Source organism: Narcine bancroftii, chromosome 3, assembly GCF_036971445.1.
Source record: "Narcine bancroftii isolate sNarBan1 chromosome 3, sNarBan1.hap1, whole genome shotgun sequence".
In the NCBI taxonomy this organism is placed as follows: Eukaryota; Metazoa; Chordata; class Chondrichthyes; order Torpediniformes; family Narcinidae; genus Narcine; species Narcine bancroftii.
The window spans coordinates 93,805,403-93,824,591 of record NC_091471.1 but is presented as its reverse complement, the minus strand read 5'-3'; the positions used below and the strand labels follow the sequence as shown (position 1 = coordinate 93,824,591).

At 45.0% G+C, this 19,189-nt stretch overlaps 1 protein-coding gene across 2 annotated transcripts in view; it reads right to left on the bottom strand.

The window, feature by feature from the left end:
• Positions 1-19,189, bottom strand: part of mtmr7b (myotubularin related protein 7b) — an 89,536-nt gene that overhangs the window by 54,239 nt on the left and 16,108 nt on the right. For both annotated transcript variants that reach the window (XM_069924563.1, XM_069924562.1), the window contains exons 4-6: positions 12,615-12,747; positions 4,297-4,406; positions 209-334 (exon numbers count right to left, since the gene is read on the bottom strand). In XM_069924563.1, coding sequence (XP_069780664.1) covers positions 209-334; positions 4,297-4,406; positions 12,615-12,747 — 369 coding nt within the window. The remainder of the gene's footprint in view (positions 1-208; positions 335-4,296; positions 4,407-12,614; positions 12,748-19,189) is intronic.

Sequence of the window (19,189 nt, the reverse complement as noted above, 5' to 3'; positions counted from 1 at the left end):
AAGTTTACTGCCAATTTTCAGACAGCAAAGATTATCATAATCCAAAGTAATAGATGGCAATAGGATCACATTTTCACAAAATTAGGTGCATCTGATCCTCAGCATTACATATAGAGAAAATATTTACAAAAGCATCATTGTGTAGAATTGCTTCTGTATATTCATCTTGTCTGCACTACCTTTCTATTTCTTAATACCATATTCTTACCATAAATCCCTTTAAGGTTCGGTAAAATGGATCAAGCAGCAGACTTGCTATGGAGCAGACTTGGGCAGTTCTGTCCCAACCATCTGAGCAGTGGACCAATACACTGGCAGCATCCTCGGCAACAGCCTGAAACAACAGTATTTAAATCATATATGTATCCAAATAATCTGTTTGGCTTTCTGAAGTTCCCAGTCACCCCTACATCCTACTAAAGCAAATGATGAAGATAAGGCAGTCTTCATGTTTTCCTCGGACTTTCCTACATCTCACTGTTACAACACACCAACCACAGGCATTGACAGGAGTAAGCAGATCTCAGGGCTAAGATGAAAATTTCCATGAAAACTCTTCTGGACAGCTAATTAACATGCTATATTAATACTATGTCTAATTCAATATCCATTTTGTGCATTTTTATTTTTAAATGCTTCATGAGCTTACTGGAACAGAGATACAATGCCTGGTATGCAATGGATCTCCTAATAGTCAGGCCCGTTCAGGTCAATGAGTCTCCCTGGGCCATTCAGTGTCTGCAATCAAAGTCAAATTTCAATTTATCTGGAAGACTGAAGCAGAATTGATAGCCATAATGTAAAACAATACATGTTATTCATTAGATCAAGATTCCTTTTACTGTCATGTAATAATGCAAAAGAAAATTTACAAGATTAATTTTTGCCTGCCATAGAGAATCGCCATTAGCATTGCCCTGTGTCCCTAACCATAGGAGGAAGAGAAGCAAAAGTGCGTCCCTTCACAGACACTGAGTATCCGTGGATTCACCTCCACCATTCCTACAGCTTCACAGACTCCTGTTCAATTGGCATCCTGAGCTCCACCGCAGATAGGATGAGGAAGATTTAAACGTCTGAGGCCCTTCGAGATCCCTTTTTGCCCTCAGCACCCTTTTCAAATCCCAGTCCCGACAACTAACTTTATTTGTCATCTGACAGAAAGAGAAGGGTGGCACATTTCAAATGTCACTTTTCTTTTCATCTATGTTCACATCTACAATCTGTGAAAAATGTACCCGTCACTATCCTCCCAGCAGGATCTTCCAGAAACTGCTGGGTGCAATGCTTGGCATCAATGCCAAGTGAAAAAGTCTTCTGTGTCCAAATGCTCACCACCATGCTTAACTCCACAAGGAAATAGGTACCAGACCACAGTCTGCTGCCCAGAAACAAAATGCAAAGCACAAGTATCCAGTTCTGCATTTCCACATACTCTTGTGAAAATACAAAGGCTACTGTGAATAACACAGGGTAACATCGATGAAATTAGACAGTGTCAATGTTTGGTATCTTCATCATTCAAAAAAGCTTTTCCTGGCAACATCTTGAAATTTCAACTATCTGTTACATTCTTGGACTCCTTTAAAAAAAACTTACCTACATTTATGTATGAACATTTTCCAGTGTTTTGAGCAACACTGAAGAGAATAAAGAGATTGAGGAACATTCTATACATCCAACTTCAGTATTCAGTAGCATTTCACTTCTTGAGATATTTGATAGAATTGTAGTGATCCGCTACCTGACAAGCGAAACGACACTCAAAATGATGGACTAACGCGGAGAGCGCAGAAAGCCTGCACAAACTAATGGCCTTCACAGGCCAGGAGCCAGCATGGAAGGAACCATGGCCAATCAAAGGCCAGCTCACCAACGATGTCACATCTGCTTGCGGCGGCGGGAAAAATCGGGCCCAGTGGGGGGAAGCTGGGTCTACAAAAGCAGAGCTGGGCAGATCAATAAATCAGTCTTGACTTCACTTACACCTATGTGTTTGTCATTTTTCACACGCTCTGCAGTAGTCCCTCGTTACATTGGTAACCCTGACTGGTCCAAACGGAATTCGGACCCAAAGATGACTGACCGGTTAGTACATGCCAGGACATTTCAAACCTTTTCCTTGGGTGAGGAAAAGCTACCAGCTCCCCACCTTGTCTCAATCACCCTCTCAGGCAATGAGTTCACCCATATCCTAGCGGAATTCCCCTCCTTGGTGGTGCCACAGTTCACCTCAACTGAGCCCAAGCACGGGGTGAGGCACCACGTTATCACAGAAGAGCCTCTGATTTACACCAAGACATGCCGCCTCCCCCAAGAAAATCTCAACCATGAAGATGGAGGAGAAGGGGATCGTGAGGCGCTCTGACAGGCCCTGGGCATCCCCACTGCACATAGTTCCCAAGGCAGCAGCAAGTTGAAAGCCACGTGGAGACTATGGTCACCTGAATGAGGCCACCACGCCAGACAGTTATCCTGTATCGCACATACAGGATTTTGCAGCAAATCTACAGGGGGCCTCCATATTCTCCAAGTCGACCTCATCTGGGGCTATCACCAGATCCCAGTCCACCCAGATGACATTCCAAAAACCACTCTCATCACCCTGTTTGGCCTGTTCGAGTTCCTGAGGATGCTCTTTGCACTCAAAAATGCAGCCCATACATTCCAGAGACTGTGGACGCAGTGGGACGGGTTCTCAAGTTCATATTCATCTATCTGGTCAACATCCTAGTTGCCAGCTACAATGGCAAGGAACAGGCAGCCCACCTGAGACAGTAGAGCAACTTTGATCGAACAATCAACCCACAGCCTGGAGGTGGCAAGTCTTTAATGCGGTACACAACATGGCACATCTGGCCATCAGGTCAACCGTTCACATGGTAGCCAGCAGGTTCGTGTGGCACGGCCTCCGGAAGCAAGTCAGCCAGTGGACCAGAACCTGCACACTGTTACAGACGTCAAAGGTCCAACAGCAAACCAGGGCACCCACCCAGTTGTTCAAGCCGGCACAAAGAAGGTTCAGCCACATACACATAGACATTGTGGGACTACTCGTAGTGTCCCAGTGGGCATGATACCTACTGACAATGGTCGATTACTTCACAAGATGGCCAGAAGCAGTTCCACTGACAGAGCCAACGACGGAGACCTGAGCCAGAGCCTTGATAAACACTTGGGTGACAAGGTTTGGAGTCCCAGAACACATGACTTTGGACAGAGGTGCACAATTCGTCTCAAGCTTGTGGACAGCGCTGGCAAAGCTTCTAGGGACGCAACTCCACCATACAATAGCATACAACCCCCAGGCAAATGAGCTGGTGGAGCGGTTCCACAGACACCTAAAAGCGGCACTGATGGCTCGGCTCAAGGGACCCAACTGGACAGATGAGCTTCCGTGGGTCCTGCTGGTGATCGATAGAGCCCCCAAAGAAGACCTAAATGCCTCAGCAGCAGAGCTAGTGTATGGCACACCTTTGGTAATTCCTGGGGAATTTGTGCCCATCACCAAAGACCAAGACAAGCCACCTGCAGCAACCCTGGAGAAGCTCAGGGAAAGAGTGGATACCCTGGCCCAAGTGCCACCCACACAGCATGGGCAAACAAAAACTTTCATCCCCATGGACTTGAGGACCTGTAAGTTCGTCTTCATCTGCAGGGGAGCATACCAGGCACCATTACAACAGTTGTATAAAGGACGGTACAAGGTGATCAGGCATAATGGGTCAAACTGCATGCTGGACATAGGTGGGAAAGAAGAGGCATTCACTGTTGACTGCCTTAAACCAGCAGACCTGGACGCAAACCAACTGGTCAATACACAGCCACCACATCACAGGGGCAGGGTGCCCAAGCAAGGCAGACCCCAACCAAGAACAACATCATCCGCATCACCGGTTCTGGGGTGGGGGGGGGGGGGTCGTGCAATGCCCCACTACCTACCAAGTGAACTGGCATTCAAAATGGCAGACTAGCACAGTGAGCACGGATAATTCATGGGCCAGGAGCCTGCTGCACAGTGAGAACAATGGCTAATCAAAGGCCAGCTTGCCAGTGACATCACATCTGCCCGCAGTGGTAGGAATACCGTGCCTAGTGGCAGGAAGCTGGGTCTATAAAAGCAGGGCTGGGCAGATCAATAAATCAGACTTGACTTCACTTACACTGTGTGTGACGTTCTTCTCTTGCTCTGCAGTAACACCTCACTACAGAATCACACAAGCATTATGATAATGGAGTGCAATGGGAAGGAAAAAATTGAAAAAGAAAAGCTGGGCATTGAATTAATTAACTCACCTTTGCAATAAATATTCCTGCATCCATGATGGCTTTAATGTGCTTCAACCAGCCCGAATTCTCCAAACCCCATAGGAAGTCGCTCATTGAGGGTGATCGAAGCTCACAGACTGAAAGAAAATTCTGAAATGTTACAGAAATATTGAATTGTATGATCTGAACATCAGCAAATCAATATGCTGTACTTTAGAATACTTCCAAAAAAAAAGTGGCACTATCAGGTATTGGCAACAATATTAGCAAATGCTCTTTCATGCTCTCCTCAAATGTAATGAGATCGGATTAATTAATTATCTCATTCTATTGGATCCTCTGGAAAAGTCAATATAACATGCAAGAATTTTGTATCAAGGTTGAGAGTGACAAACCTCTATCTGCAATTAGTATCCACACAAAAGCAATTGAAAATATATGAAGGTGCAGTTGGCTAAAGTAGATAGAGTGAAATTGATCAAAAGGAAACAGGAGTTAAGCAGTGGGTGACAGCTGAAGGGATATTTCATAATTTTCTAAATATACCTCATTCACATATAATGACTAAGAGAAAGTTATGTTTTTTTTTACATGACTTGGAGTGATTTTACTGGTCTGAAGAATGTCCAGCATCTCCAAAACTCCAAACCTCTGTTTCTTTACGCCAGTGCAGTAAGTGCAGTAAGTAACTGTGGTGACGTCCTATTCATTAGCCCGTTGTTCAGGGAATGCCTGCAGTTCATTTTAGACTGCAGTCATTCCAGGAAATTTAAAAAGGGGTCTAGAGGTAAAATGTCAGGACAGGAATGGCACCCTCATTCCCGATCCGAGCTTTTTCCCATAGCATGCATTCCGTGAAAATGGAAATAATTTCCTGGAAGGCAGCGGCTGTATAAAAAAGTAAGTGACTAAGCAAAGGTGTTTTCCAATTAAAAGAAATGTTGTGAGGGTTAATTATTGTCCTGAAGACTGCAAAATTTGTGGAAATAAAGAAAGAACAACCAAAAACAAGGCTGGAGAAAATAAATTGTAAGAGCAACAAATATAAAATCATACAAAGGTAAGAACAATAAGCACATAAAAAGGAAGAAATTTCCTAAAGTGGACATCAGACCCATAAGGGATGAGTTTATATCCCATCATCATCAGAGTTTAAAAGACTAAAAAAGTATTTATTTTAAATAGATTAGATTCCAAAGGAGCTTGACAAGATAGATACCAAGGGAATGCTCCCTCTTGTGTAGGAATCTACAACGAGAGGCCATAGTTTTAGAATCGATGGGCATGAGGTCGTGTGGGGGGGGGGGGGGGGGCTCATCTGTTTAAAAATGAGAGAAAAAGACATTTCTTCCCTCAGATTATTGTGAAGTTCTGAACTATCAATCTGAAACAGTATTATTAAACAAGACCAATAAAGGTGGATGTTTGAGCTGTAGGAATGATGAGGCAATGGAAAACAGTGTGAAAATCAAATTGAACCCAAGATAATTAGCCACAACCTTTTGAAATGTCTTGTCTGCTCCTTTCTTAGTTGTGCTTATTCATTCCGATTCTTTTAAATGTGGTTTTGTTTGTTGGGCACTTCTGCTCTAGAGCTAAAACAGATTAGTCTGCAATTATAGTCCACCATAAAAATGTTCTTTCAGAAAAACAAAATAACAGGTAAAAGTTCTGTAGACCACAAAAAATTGTGGCATAGTGCATAGTGAAGGTTAGCTGAAATTGCAGCAGAATCGAGAATCAACTAGGAAAGTGGGACAAAAAAAATATGGGAGATGGAATTTAACTCTGTTTATGTATGTTGTGTTATATTTTGGTAGATTAAAACAGAGCAGAGCTTAAACAGCAAATGCTAAGACTCCAGAGAACACGAAAACAGAAAGTCTTGAAAGTGGAGACAGAGGCAGATGGGGATGCTTTCATTAATCAGGACATTGAGTACAAGAGCTAGACCATTATGTTACAACTGTACAAGACATTGATGGGACCACTCTCAGAGTACTGAACAGTTCCTGTAACTTAGTCATAGGAAATATGTCATTCAGCTGGGAAGAGTGAAGAAAAAATTCACAAGGTTGTAACTGGGACTGGAGGGCTTAGATTACAAGGAGAGGTTGGAATTTGACTCCCTGGATCTAAGGAGGTTGAGTGGGTGGGGATCTTCTAGAGGTATATAGCATCATGAGAGGAATACATAAAGTAAATAGTTATTGATCTTTTCCGCACAGCAAGGGAATCTAAAACAAGAAGCCCTAGATTTGAGGCAAAAGAGGAAGAATTTTAAAAAACCCAAGAGGCACTTTTATTTTTATTTAATATTATTAAACACATAAGAGTGGTAGTTACAAGGAATTAGCTGCAAAAGGAAGTTGTAGAGCACATTATTGTTTATTCTAAAGAATCTTGTCAATTGTATAGAGTCAGAAAAATCATGAGAATTAGAATTAATGAACAGGAAAACAGAGTAAGTGTAACAATTGAAATTTCAGAGAATTTTCAAACACGTGCTAGGCATTAATGCAAACTCAATAAATCTAGCTCATGGTCTTTGACATGTTCACTAATCCAGACACGGCCAAAAGTTGCATGCAAAAGTTCCCTATCAGAATTATGGTTTACACATTAACGAACATGATTCCCTACCTATCTGCGCAAGTCATTGGTTAAACAAGAAAGTCTGTTGGCGCTGTGATGGTAGTCCACACAAAAATGCAGGAGAAACTTAGCAAGTCACACGGTGTTATTTATGCGGCAAATAAAAAGATACGTAACTGACATTTTGGGCCTGACCTCTTCCTCAAAAAATAAGTAAAATGCAGGACAAGTGCCTGAATAAAATGTTAGGGGGTGGGGCAGGGGGAAGAGCACAAGCCCACTGGTAAGAAGTCATAGGTGGATATGGGTGGGAGGACACAAGAGAAAAAAGCTGAGAAGTAAGAGGGGAGGGGATAACTCTGATTGGAGAGGGAAGTGGGTAGAGAGCAAGAGGAAAGGAGTCAAAGGGGTGGGGAAAGATAGAGAGACAGGGAGGGTTCAGAAAAGTCGATGTTAATGCCATCCTGTTGAAGAGAGCTCAGACGTAATATTTGGTGTTTCTCCTCCAATTTACAGGTGGCCTTGCTTTGGCAGTGCATGAGGCCATGGACAGACATGTAGGTACAGGAGTGGGGCACGGAATTGAACTGGTTGGCCAATCAGAGATCCCCACCATTGATGCGGGCAGAGCAAACAATCTCCCAGTCTGCATCCAGTCTCTCTAATGCAGAGAAGGCCACAACAGGAGCACTGGATACGGTTGATAATCCCTGCAGATTCACAAGTGCTGCTTTATCTTTAGGATTGTTTTGGGGCCACAAATGATGGTGAAGTAGGTGGTGTGGGTGCAATTACAGCATTTAAAGCGGCCACAGGGGGAGGAACCAAGGGCACAATTAGTGGGACGGGATGAATGTTTGGTTAAAGTCATTTCCCACATGGTCAATAAGTTGATGGTCAACCAGACTGCAAGCCCATGATGTTCAATCCACCATTCTCAAGCATCATTAAATAGGCAGTATTATCAGTTGGAGTTCAAAAGCGTTGGATTTTCCAGCTTTGTGTTCAATGCCCAATGTAAATTCAGAAATGTAGAACAGGTGCCACTGTTGCCTGCTGACCACGGATCTGACACCTTACTGAAGGCGCAGGTAAGGGGTTTGTGGTCCGTGTAAATTTTGAACTTCCTGCCCTCCAGGAAGTAATGAAAGTGCTGAATTGCCAGGTATAAGGCTAACAGTTCTCTATCAAAGGCTCAGTACTTGAGCTCTGGTGGCCTGAGATTTTTACTGAAAAAGGCCAGCGGTGGCCATTGTCCATTCACCAGTTGCTCAAGTTACCCCTGACTGCTGTGCTAGAGGTGTCTGTCAGGAGGGCGGTTGGGGCATCTGTCCGCAGGTGCATGAGGAGGATGGCATTGGCTAGGGCATTTTTGGTGGCCTGGAAAGCCTCGGTTGCCTCCTGGGTTCATTGTATGCTTTTACTGGATCCTCCATGAGGGGAAAGAGTGGGCTCATTATGCGGGCCACTGCAGGTATGAAGCAGCGATAAAAGTTGACCATACCTCCGAACTCTTGTAGTCCCTTCACTGTTGATGGTATGGGGAAAGAGCGAATAGCATCCACTTTAGTGGGGAATGGTCTGGCTCCATGTTGGTCGATACAATGGCCCACAAAGTCAATAGCCTCTCAGCTAAATTGGCACTTGGCTGGGTTGATGGTTAGGCCGAAATTGCTTTGCCTGGAGAATAATTGTTTTTAGTGGGTGACGTGCTCGATGCGGGTGTGGCTAATGATTAAAATGTCATCGAGGTCGACGAAGGTCAAATGCAAATCCCAGCCCACTGAATCCATCAGCCTCTGGAAGGTCTGAGTCACGTTTTTAATCCGAAGGGCACATGGAGAAATTCAAACAGTCCAAAGGGGGTTATAATGGCGGTTTTTGGGATGTCATCGAGGTGTATCAGGACCTTTGAGAATATCCGTGCCCCTTCCAGGTTAGCTGTGAATTCTTGAATATGGGCCTCATGATATCTGTCCCATAAGATGGCCTCGTTGAGGTGGCGGTAGTCTCCGCGTGGCCTCCAACCACCTGCTGCCTTGGGGACCTTGTGGAGAGGGGAGGTCCAAGGACTAATGGAGCGCTGCAACATGCCAAGTTCCTCCATCTTTTTGAACTCGTCCCTGGCTAGGTTGAGTTTCTCGGGGGAGATGCCATGGCCTGGTGTGGAGGGGAGGGCCCTCTGTATGATTTGGTACCTCACCCCATGTTTGGGTTCTGCTGAATGGAAGTGAGGCATAGTGATGGAGGGGATTTCTCCAAGGACCTGAGCGAATTCGTTGTCAGCAGTACTCACTGAGTGCAGGTGGGGGCTGGTGAGTTCAGTGCCCTTGAGCTAGAGTGACTGAAATGTCACTAGTGCCCTTGATATCCACCAGGAACGAGTTGGCCTGCAGGAAATCTGCACCCAGTAATGGTTGCTGCAAGGCCACCATCGTAAACTTTGAAGTGAATTGTCTGTCCCCGAAGCGTAGGGAAATGTTGCGGGTGCCAAATGTTCAGTTGTTGGAGCCATTTGCCACTCGGAGCTCCCGGCCCACTTTGCTGCAGCTGGTCAGGGGAATGACGCTGTATTGTGCCCCAGTGTCCACCAAGAGATGTCGGCATGACAGGGATCTTGATGGTGTAGCAAGCTATGCAGTTGGCCAGTCGTTGCAGCCATTAACAACAGCTGGCCTGGGCATTTCCCTGGAATGCGCGGAGGAGCGACATCAAGGGGCCTCGGAACCCCACCATCGGTGATAGGAACAGTACTTCTCACGATGGGGTGTGACATTCGGGTGGTTAGTCAGACGGTTGGGTCGGTGGTCTTCCTGGCCAGACGCTGATGACAAGGTGCTGTCACCTGCTTGAGCGAAGCGCAGGAGTCTCTCTTCGCCGCTCATAGCAGGTCTGCTTAGGCAGCCACCTTCTTGGGGTCATCGAAGTCTTCCTCTGCTATGAGCAGCTGGATGTCCTTGGGCAGCCTCTCCAGGAAGATCTGCTGGAAGAGCGGGCAGGAGGTGTGGCTATCATTGAGAGGAAGCATGTCGCTCATGAGAGCAGAAAGGGCCTTGTTCCCCAAACCGTCGATATGCAACAGTCGGGCAGCGCGATCGGACTTTGAGAGCCTGAAAGTGCGGGTTAACAGCTCTTTGATGGTTACTGAAGGAAGTCAATGATGCGGGTTGTGGGTCCTGATTGAGGCCACTGATGACGTTGTAGTAATGTGTGTCGTCGGCGGAGATCTGTCAAATGGCGAACTGCATCTTGGCCTGCTGGAACCACATCAGCGGTTGTGATATCCAGAAGCTGGACAGCTTCAACACTACGGCATTAATCGCAGGTTGCTCTTCCATCTTTGGGTCCAAAGTGCCATTTGGATCTGTCGGGGTCACCACTGTAGCGAGGTCACTATGGCTACAGAGAAGTTATAGGTCTCTGTTATAGCCCTAAGGCTGTAGCTCGAATCCGTAGAAGAAGAGATGCACACACACCAGGAGAGTATATTCGACACCGAGTTTATTCAGTGGCAGCTCTGGCTTTCATAGTCAGCTTGGCCGCGTCACCACCAGGACATGGCTTGAGTAGGCTGATTGCTGATTAGTTACCTTGAATGCCCAGGCCCCGATTGGGCCCCCTGCGATCCACCAGCAATGATTGTCCAGTTTCACTGCTCTCCTAGCTGCCTATGGAAATGGGCATTTCAGCCCCATGATGCTTTGCTGGTCGCCGCGTTCGACAGCAATTTCCTGTGTCGGCCCAGGGTGCGGGCCGCAGGCTGTTACAATCCAATGGATTTTTAAGCAGACACAGTGAAGATCAAGTATCTGAATGTTGGGGTAGGGTGATAATAATACCACATTTCAAAGGATTTACAAGAACAAATGCAGTAGAAATGGCATAGATTATTCAAAGCAAAATCTAGAGAAGAATTAAATACTGAAAGATCTGGACCACTGAGTTGCCACTGAGTCATATCTATATAAAAAGAATTAGCTAGTAATCCTTAAATAACTTCATTTCATACGCAAAGCATTTTTTAAAAATTTATTTAAATAAAATTGAAGTGAAATTCAGCCATCTGCCTGCTTTTTGTTCATTCCTTGGAGAAGAGCTCAAACCTGAAGCACTACTAGTCTTTACATCCTATGGATGCTGGGAGACCTGCTGAGTTCCTCCAGCATTCTTTTGTTTATATTTGAATAAAATTGGACAAATTTAATATCCAAAAAAATTCACAATTGGCTTACTTTGAAACCCAAGAATTAGTTGATAAAATGGCAACACAAAGCACACAGGCCAAACTCTCAACAATTCTGCTTCAAAAGTTGCAAAGAAAATTATCTAATAGCTGAGTATAAAATGCTTGTTTTCCAAAAATCTATTTAGCTGGCACTTTGAATAAGATTGATAAATTTCCATGTAAGAGCTTGGTAGACTGTGTCTTACACAAACTAAATTTCACCGACAATGCTCAACTCCAGTGATTTGGCCATTTAAAAAGCGGCAAGTCATAACATTCTAAACCCGTACTGTCAAACACATATTCCAAACTTCCTGAGAGATTCGGTGAGCTCTTTTAATTTCAAAAGGATTCTTGATCTTTGGATATATTTTTTTAATCTGTCAGCAGGTTTATCTGAATGAGCACATAATGAAATAACATGTTACTAATGGCACCATTAAGCCAGTAATGTTTTAAGAGAACTAAATCTCAACTCTCCCTTACTCCCAATGGTCATCTGTTCACTGGAAGAGAATGATAATCTGATCTGTTAATGTCACAGCAAAATACTCACCATGCCCCACATGAGTGACACACTTAGTGCAGTGGTTAGCGCAATCTAGCACTAGTGACCTGGGTTCAAATCCAACGCTCTTTGTAAGGAGTTTGTGTGTTCTACCCATGTTTGCATGGTGCTCTGATTTCCCCCACCCTTCAAAAACAAACTGGGGAGTAGGTTAATTGGGTGTAATTGGGCGGCACAGGCACGTGGCCAGGAAGGGCCTATTACTGTGCAGTATGTCTTTAAAAGATTTCTTCCAAACTTCAAAGTTCTGCCCATTAAACTACTCACACTGACTCCCACAAGAGTCAATCTTCTTATCCAAGTAACTATGTGTCACATTGAAACCAAGACAGTGGGCTAACAGCTTCTCGTACAATAGTGAAAAATGATCCACCCCAGGGGGGCTTTGGAGGGTAAATCATTGGGGGTGTTTAGAAGGGGAGTAGATACAGTTTTGAAAGATCAGTCAAGAGCGTTGAAACCTGAGAGGATCAACCACAATCATGTTGAATTGTGGGTTAAGCTTGCAGGACAAGTGGCCTATCACTGCTCCTATTTTCTCATCTTGTTTTGACTTATTTTTACCAAAGGGAACATCGTAGCAAAATACAGCCTCGTCTCTAATGCATATTTTCCAAAATGGAAATGGTGATAATAAACTAGAACTTCAGCTGCTTTCTCACCATCCATGTCCTAGATACTGTGTCAAGTTTTCTTCTCACTAATCCACAGCTGAGGTTAACCATATTGGACACTAACCATGAATCAAACTTGAAACTGTCTCAAGGAAGATGGGTACCTTCCATATAAATCATAGCATTTACCCATTAACCATATAACCATATAACCACTTACAGCACAGAACAGGCCAGTTCGGCCCTACTAGTCCATATTATAAATAAGTTTCAATATTAACCAACAAACTACTACAATTATTTCAACAGGACTTCATTAATGCAAATGGGCATTGATCCTCACCATCCAGCAGTTTTTGCAGACTGTTTCTCATCACATGGATATTTTCTATTCCAATGAAATGAAATTTGATGTTGGAGTAGTTGTCTTCATTTTCATATCCTTTTCCTGCAGCTCGGTTTGCCATTGCATTTAACTGGATAAAAATAACAAAGGGGTTAAGACAACCTCAAGACAAATCATTCTAGAATTTGTACTTTGTTCTTATTAATGCTCAGATCAAAAGAAAGAAATAACCTATGTTTTATCTTGTGTTTCTCAATAGTGTTAATGCTATTATATGACCTTCTGATATTAGAGTTTAATTTTGATCCAAATTACATTCAACCTATCAAATTATGATGTGATAGAAGATGTTATAGATCTATTCATAAACATTATGTATGGACGCACCAAAATTCTTACTTCCTACTGCCACACAGGTATGCAAGTTATACCAAAACAATAGTATAAATTTCCATCATATGGCAGGAGACAGAAAAAGACAACAAATATATAAGGATTGATCAATAAATATTCCCAGTTCAAGTTCATTCAAAATAGAGATGTTTCAATTGTGCCAGACTCATTTGTGATTTGGTTAGTTCAAGGATGTACAAGAGCCTAATAGCGGTTAGGAAAATAAACTCTTATTGAACCTAAACGTCCTGGACTTTTCTGTACCTTTGCTGAAAATATTAGTGAGAAATGATTGCAACTAGGTTGATGGGAATCCTTTAAGATGTTAGCTGCCTTCTTGAGGCAACACCTCAATAGACGTCAGTGTCGGTAATAAACTTTCTTTCCCACTTTCTGTGCTTCCGTGTACCTGAGTGCAGTGACCTGGAATTCACTGTCTATGAACTGTTCAGATGGCTGGCTCCTCCCTTGGCTCCACCCTCACCTACCCCAATATAAACCCTGCTTTTCTCGCCTTACCTCAGATTCACCTAAGGATTATTGTATCTACTGGCCATTGATTGTAAGCTATTAAAAGTGTGTTTGTACTCCTTGCTTGTCTCTGAGTGCATTCAGTCACGCTACAATTTTAATAGCTTAACTTTGAAGCAGAATGGAAGCCCTGTTGAAGCCAGACTGAAACTACGGAGGAATTCACCTACTGGCTGGAGTGCTTCCAATCTTACCTGACAGCCAGGCAAGATGTCTTCAACTCAGATGGTCGCCAGAGGTCGACACTTCTCTCTCTCGAGTCGGCCCCAAAGGGTACTCTGTCATCTGAAAATGTGCTAGCTACAAGTCAGCCATAGAAAGCTTCAGGGCCCACTACATGAGGCCCCAAAATGATGTCCTGGCGAGACACCGACTCTTTCAACATCAGCAGCATCCGAGTGAGTTGCTGGACGACTATGTTCTTGAACTGTGGGCCCTGACCAGAAAATGCCACTACTTAGTGGCCACAGCCCGGGTGACAGAGGAGGAACAAATCCGGGACACCCTCGTGGCAGGAGTGAGATAGAGGTACTTGAGGCAGCGATTGCTGGAGTTGGGGAGAAAGACTTGGCCAGCATCCTAGAGCTGGTGAAAGTGCTCGAGCAGGCCCAACTGAGAGCTGACAACCTCACAGGCAAAAGTGGCGCCCTTTCAGAGAACCAGGTCATTGGGGCACCTGTGACCCTCATAGCCCCAGTGACGATCATTGCAGCCACACGTGACCAGAGATACTACTTCAGTAGACAGGCACAGCACCCCCGCACCCAATGCCCCGCGAAGGACTCAGTATGCTCAGGATGCGGTAAGCAAGGGCACTGGGTGGTCTGCCAGGCTAAAGGGAACCCAAAGAGGGCAACTGCGTGTGCAACCCCCCGAATCATCGCTCAACCCGTGCCAGTAGCACCAAAGGACAGGCCCCCACCTCTGCATGCTGTTTGACGCTGTGTCTCGTTGCAGGACCAACCACTGGAAGTGAAGCATCGTGGGAAGCTACAGCAGCCATCTTGCCACTCCACAAAGTCGGCATCACCTAGTCCATCTTATCAAGATGAAGGGCAGCCACCTTGCCGCACCTCGTGGTCGACGCCATCTTGCCTGCCCACAGGCCAAGAGAGAGAGTCAACATCAGCATGGGGAGCAATGGGGTTTCTGGAGAACTGGCATTGGTCATCCTGGATCAGGCAAAACCTCAACAATTGAATCTCGATGATGGAGGTGAGAGTAAACAGACATCTGACTGATTGTTTAGTAGGCACTGGCTCCACAGAGAGCTTTATAAACTCTGCGACGGCTCTGCGGTACAACTTAAGACTGTACCTGATGGATGATAGTGTTTTCCTTGCTTCACACTCGCATTCTGCGATGATCCAGGGGTATTGTATAGAACATCTAACTGTAAAAGGGGGGGGGAATCTTGTAAGTTCCGATTCTATGTACTGAAGGATTTGTGTGCTCCTGTGTAGCTGGCCATGGACTTCCTGTGTCATCTTAAAAGCGTGACCATGGAGTACTCTGGCCCACTCCCACTAACCACAGTGCGGAACGGAAAGTCCCAAAAGCTGGACACCACATGCAGTCTCTCCACCTTAAATATTGAATCCCCCCTCCCCACCCCACTGTTTCCAAACCTGACTCCCGATTGCAAACCAATAGCTACAAAGAGCAGGGGAATCAGGAATTTATCAGAGCCAAGACACAGCAAAGGCTCAAAGAAAACATAATTGAACTGAACAGCAGCCCATGGAGAGCCGAGGTGGTAGTCATGAAAGGGGAAGAAAAGTCCAGGGTAGTGATTGACTCTGGCTAAACAATTAACCATTTCACACTCCTAGATGCGTACCCTGTCCCTTGAATTTTGGACATGGTAAACGAAATTGCACAGCATCGGGTCTCTTCGACCATTGACCTGAAAGCTGCATACCATCAGTTACAGATCCATTCCAAGGACCACCACTACACAGCATTTGATGCAGACGGACGACTCTATCTGTTCTGAAGGGTCCCTTTTGGGATCACTAATGGGTTCTCGATCTTCCAGAGACAGATAGACAAAATGGTCGACAAATACAGGTTGAAGGCCACCTTCCCTTATCTTGACACACTCTGGAAGACCATGATGCCATCTCTAGAGGTTTCTTCACATGGTCAAGGCCCTGAACCTCACATACAACTGCAGTAAGTGCGTGTTCCAGATGAAACATCTGGTGATCTGGGGCTATGTGGTGGAGAATGGCATCATTGGCCCTGAACCCAATCGAATGCGCCCCGTTAGACCTCCCAATCCCAAGGACAATGAAAACCTTAAGGAGGTGCCTGGGCTTCTTCTCTTACTATGCCCAGTGGGTCCCTCATCCCACCCCTCTTTCCCATTGTTGGCCGAAGCCCAGACGGCTTTTGACTACATTCGGTGCTACATCGCAAAGGCCACCATGCATGCGGTGGATGAGAATGCACCCTTCCTGGTGGAAAGCAATGACTCTGACATAGCTCTGGCTGCTAACATTAACCAGGCAGCCAGGCCAGTTGCCTTTTTCTCCTGCACCCTACAAGGCCACAAGCTTTAGAACCCATCTGTGAAGAAAGAGGCTCAAGCCATTGTAGAGGCCATCAGGCACTGGAGGCATTACCTGACCGGCAGAAAATTTACACTGCTCACTGACCAGTGATTGGTGGCATTTGTGTTTAATAATGAAAAAAGGGGCAAAATAAAGAATGATGAGATAGGGTAGGTGGAGGATCAAACTCTCTACCTGTAATTAAAACATAGCATACAGGCCAGATACTCTCAATGAACCTCCAGATGCCCTGCCAAAAGGAAGATGTGCCTCTGCACACACCAGCCAGTTGTGGTCACTGCATGATGAGCTTTGCCATCCAGGCATCACCCACATGGCTTATTTCGTCAAGGCACACAACCTGCTCTACTCCATTGAGGACATCAGGGAGATGACCAGGTCCTGCAAGGTCGGCGCGAAGTGCAAGCCGCACTTGTACCGCCCCGATAAAGCACACCTGATAAAAGTATCCCGCCCCTTCGAATGACTCAGTGTCAATTTCAAGGGTTTCCTCCCTTCCACCAATGGAAACGTGTACTTTCTCAATGCTATCAATGAATATTCACATTTTCCATTCGCCATCCCCTAACCAGACATGACCACCTCCACGGTCATCAGGGCCTTGCACTCTATTTTCACCCTGTTCGGTATCCCAGCTATATCCATAGCGACCAAATCTCATCATTTATGAGTGAAGAGCTACACCAGTATCTGCTTGTGAGAGGCATTGCCTCAAGCAGGACGACTAGCTACAATCCCTGGGGGAACAGACAAGTTGAAAAGGAAAAAGCGACGGCATGGAAGGCCGTGAAATTGGATCTCTGGTCTAAAGGCCTTCCAGACTCAAGCTGGCAAGAAATCCTATCCATGGCACTTCACTCCATAAGGTTGTTCCTGTGCAATTCCTCACAAGCTAATGTTTACATTTCAGGGGAAATCCACGTCTGGGACAACTCTCCCGGCTTGGCTGATGGCACCAGGACCAGTCCTGTTGAGAAAGCACACGAGGAGGAGCAAGACAGACCCCCACCTGATTGAGAGGGTGCACCTGCTGCACGCCAACACTATGTATGCCTCCATGGCATACCCTGACGGCAGAGATGAACACTGTTTCAGAGACCAGGCATCCACTGGAATTAAGAGTCCGATGCTTCGTGTGCCAGGAACTACCGGTTACCCAACTCAGGATCTTGGAAGACACTGCTCGGGAAGTGGTCCAATCCACTCTGTGACCAGAGCTGGAGCCCACGAGACTCACTGATCCTGTACCACAGGGGGTCTAGGGAGTTCAGAAAGCCCAAAGTCCTCCAGGACTGCGGCGCTCAACCAGAATTATCGGGATCCCGATAGACTTAACTTGTAAATATTTGTAAAGTATTAAGTTTTTTTGAATGAATGGTCTCTGTTTTTCACCCACAGGCTCAAGTCTGAAGGAAGGGGAGAACGCAGTGACCTGGAATTCACTGTCTATGTGTTAGTCAGATGGCTGGCTCCACTCTCACATACCCCAATATAAACCCTGGTTTTCCTGCCTTACCTCAGATTCACAGGACTATTGTGCCTACTGGCCATTGGATTGTAAGATATTAAAAGCGTGTCTCTGAGTGCATTCAGTCGTGTTTTACTGGGCACTTGAGTATTCAAATTAGGCAGTGAGGCAACCTGTCATAGTACACTGGTAGAAGTTCAATAGAGTATTCAATGACAAGCAGAAACTCCCTAAACTTAGAAAATAGCTGTGATGGTATGCTTGCTTTGATGTGCTAGCTCCAGAAGAAGTTCTCTGATATATGGAGTGAAACATGTAAGTCTGCAGATGCTGTGATTGTGGTAAAAACACAGAAATGCTAGAGGAACTCAGCCAGTCTCGCAGCGTCCATAGAAGGTAAAAGTATATAACCAACCTTTCAGGCCCAAGCCCTTCTTCAAGGTATGAGAACAATTCAGGAACGTACCTGAACTAAAAAGCTGAGGAGAAGGAAAGAAAGAGAAGGGGGAGGAGCACAGTCTAACATAAAAAAGGTGACAATTGTACATGGATAGGACAAGAAGTGAGAATTGGAGGAGGGGTGGCTAGATGAATTCAGAGCTCAAGGAAAGGAGACAGAGGGAAAATGGAAAGAGAGGAAAAGAGAAATAGGGATCAATATCCAGAAATTTGAAGGTACTGAGCCTCTCCACTCCTGTCCTGCTAATGAAGACTGGTGCATGATCCATCTCTAAAGTCCACAATAAGCTTCTTGGTCCTGCTGACGTTGATAGCAATGTTGTTGTTCTGGCACCACCCAATCAGATTTTCAAACTCCATTCTGCATTCTGACCCATTATTACCTGTTATTTGCTAACAACTGTGGTGTCATCAGTGAATTTATAGAAAACTGTGGAACTTAGCTACACTATTATGGGTATAATGGGAATAGAGCAGAGGACTAAGTATGCAGCCTTGAGTTGTAACTGTGTACTAACTAGCTACATATATTATATACCAATAGGTTTTAAGATTACTTCTTTTTTGTTTAAATCAAATCAATAATCACTTGGAGAGTTTGATGTGAATTCAGAGAACAGGACAATCTCAAATTAAGACCAGATATTCCTCATTCTTCTTAGGCCATTCCTCAGATTTGCGGATGACTTGTTTCTGTTCCAAATCTGTGGGTTCTCAGATAGCTGAAGGGTCCTCATGTGGAACCACAAACTGCACCATGGGTGGGATTCTTGATGGGATAGATGGGTGGGTAGTTGGAAATATTGCACACTCCTTTGATTGCTTGCACTCAACATCCCTTCATGGCATCCTTCTTTATTTCAATAGATCATGGCTATAGATAGCCAGAACATAGTGAAGGTTATATGCTCTCAAGGAGACCTCGAGAAAATCCTCGAGTAACTACTCTGCCTTTCAGAACTTCCCTTGTAATGACATAGCTCAGAGCAGTGTGTTGGAATTGAAAATCCAGCACCAAACAACAGGCCCATCCATCAGAGCTAATTGAGAGCTTTGATGCAGAGGACATTGGTGTGAAGAGATCCTGGCATAGGTTTACTTACCTTGCCAGTCAATGTGCAGCAGGTAGTCAGGCAGCACCTGTG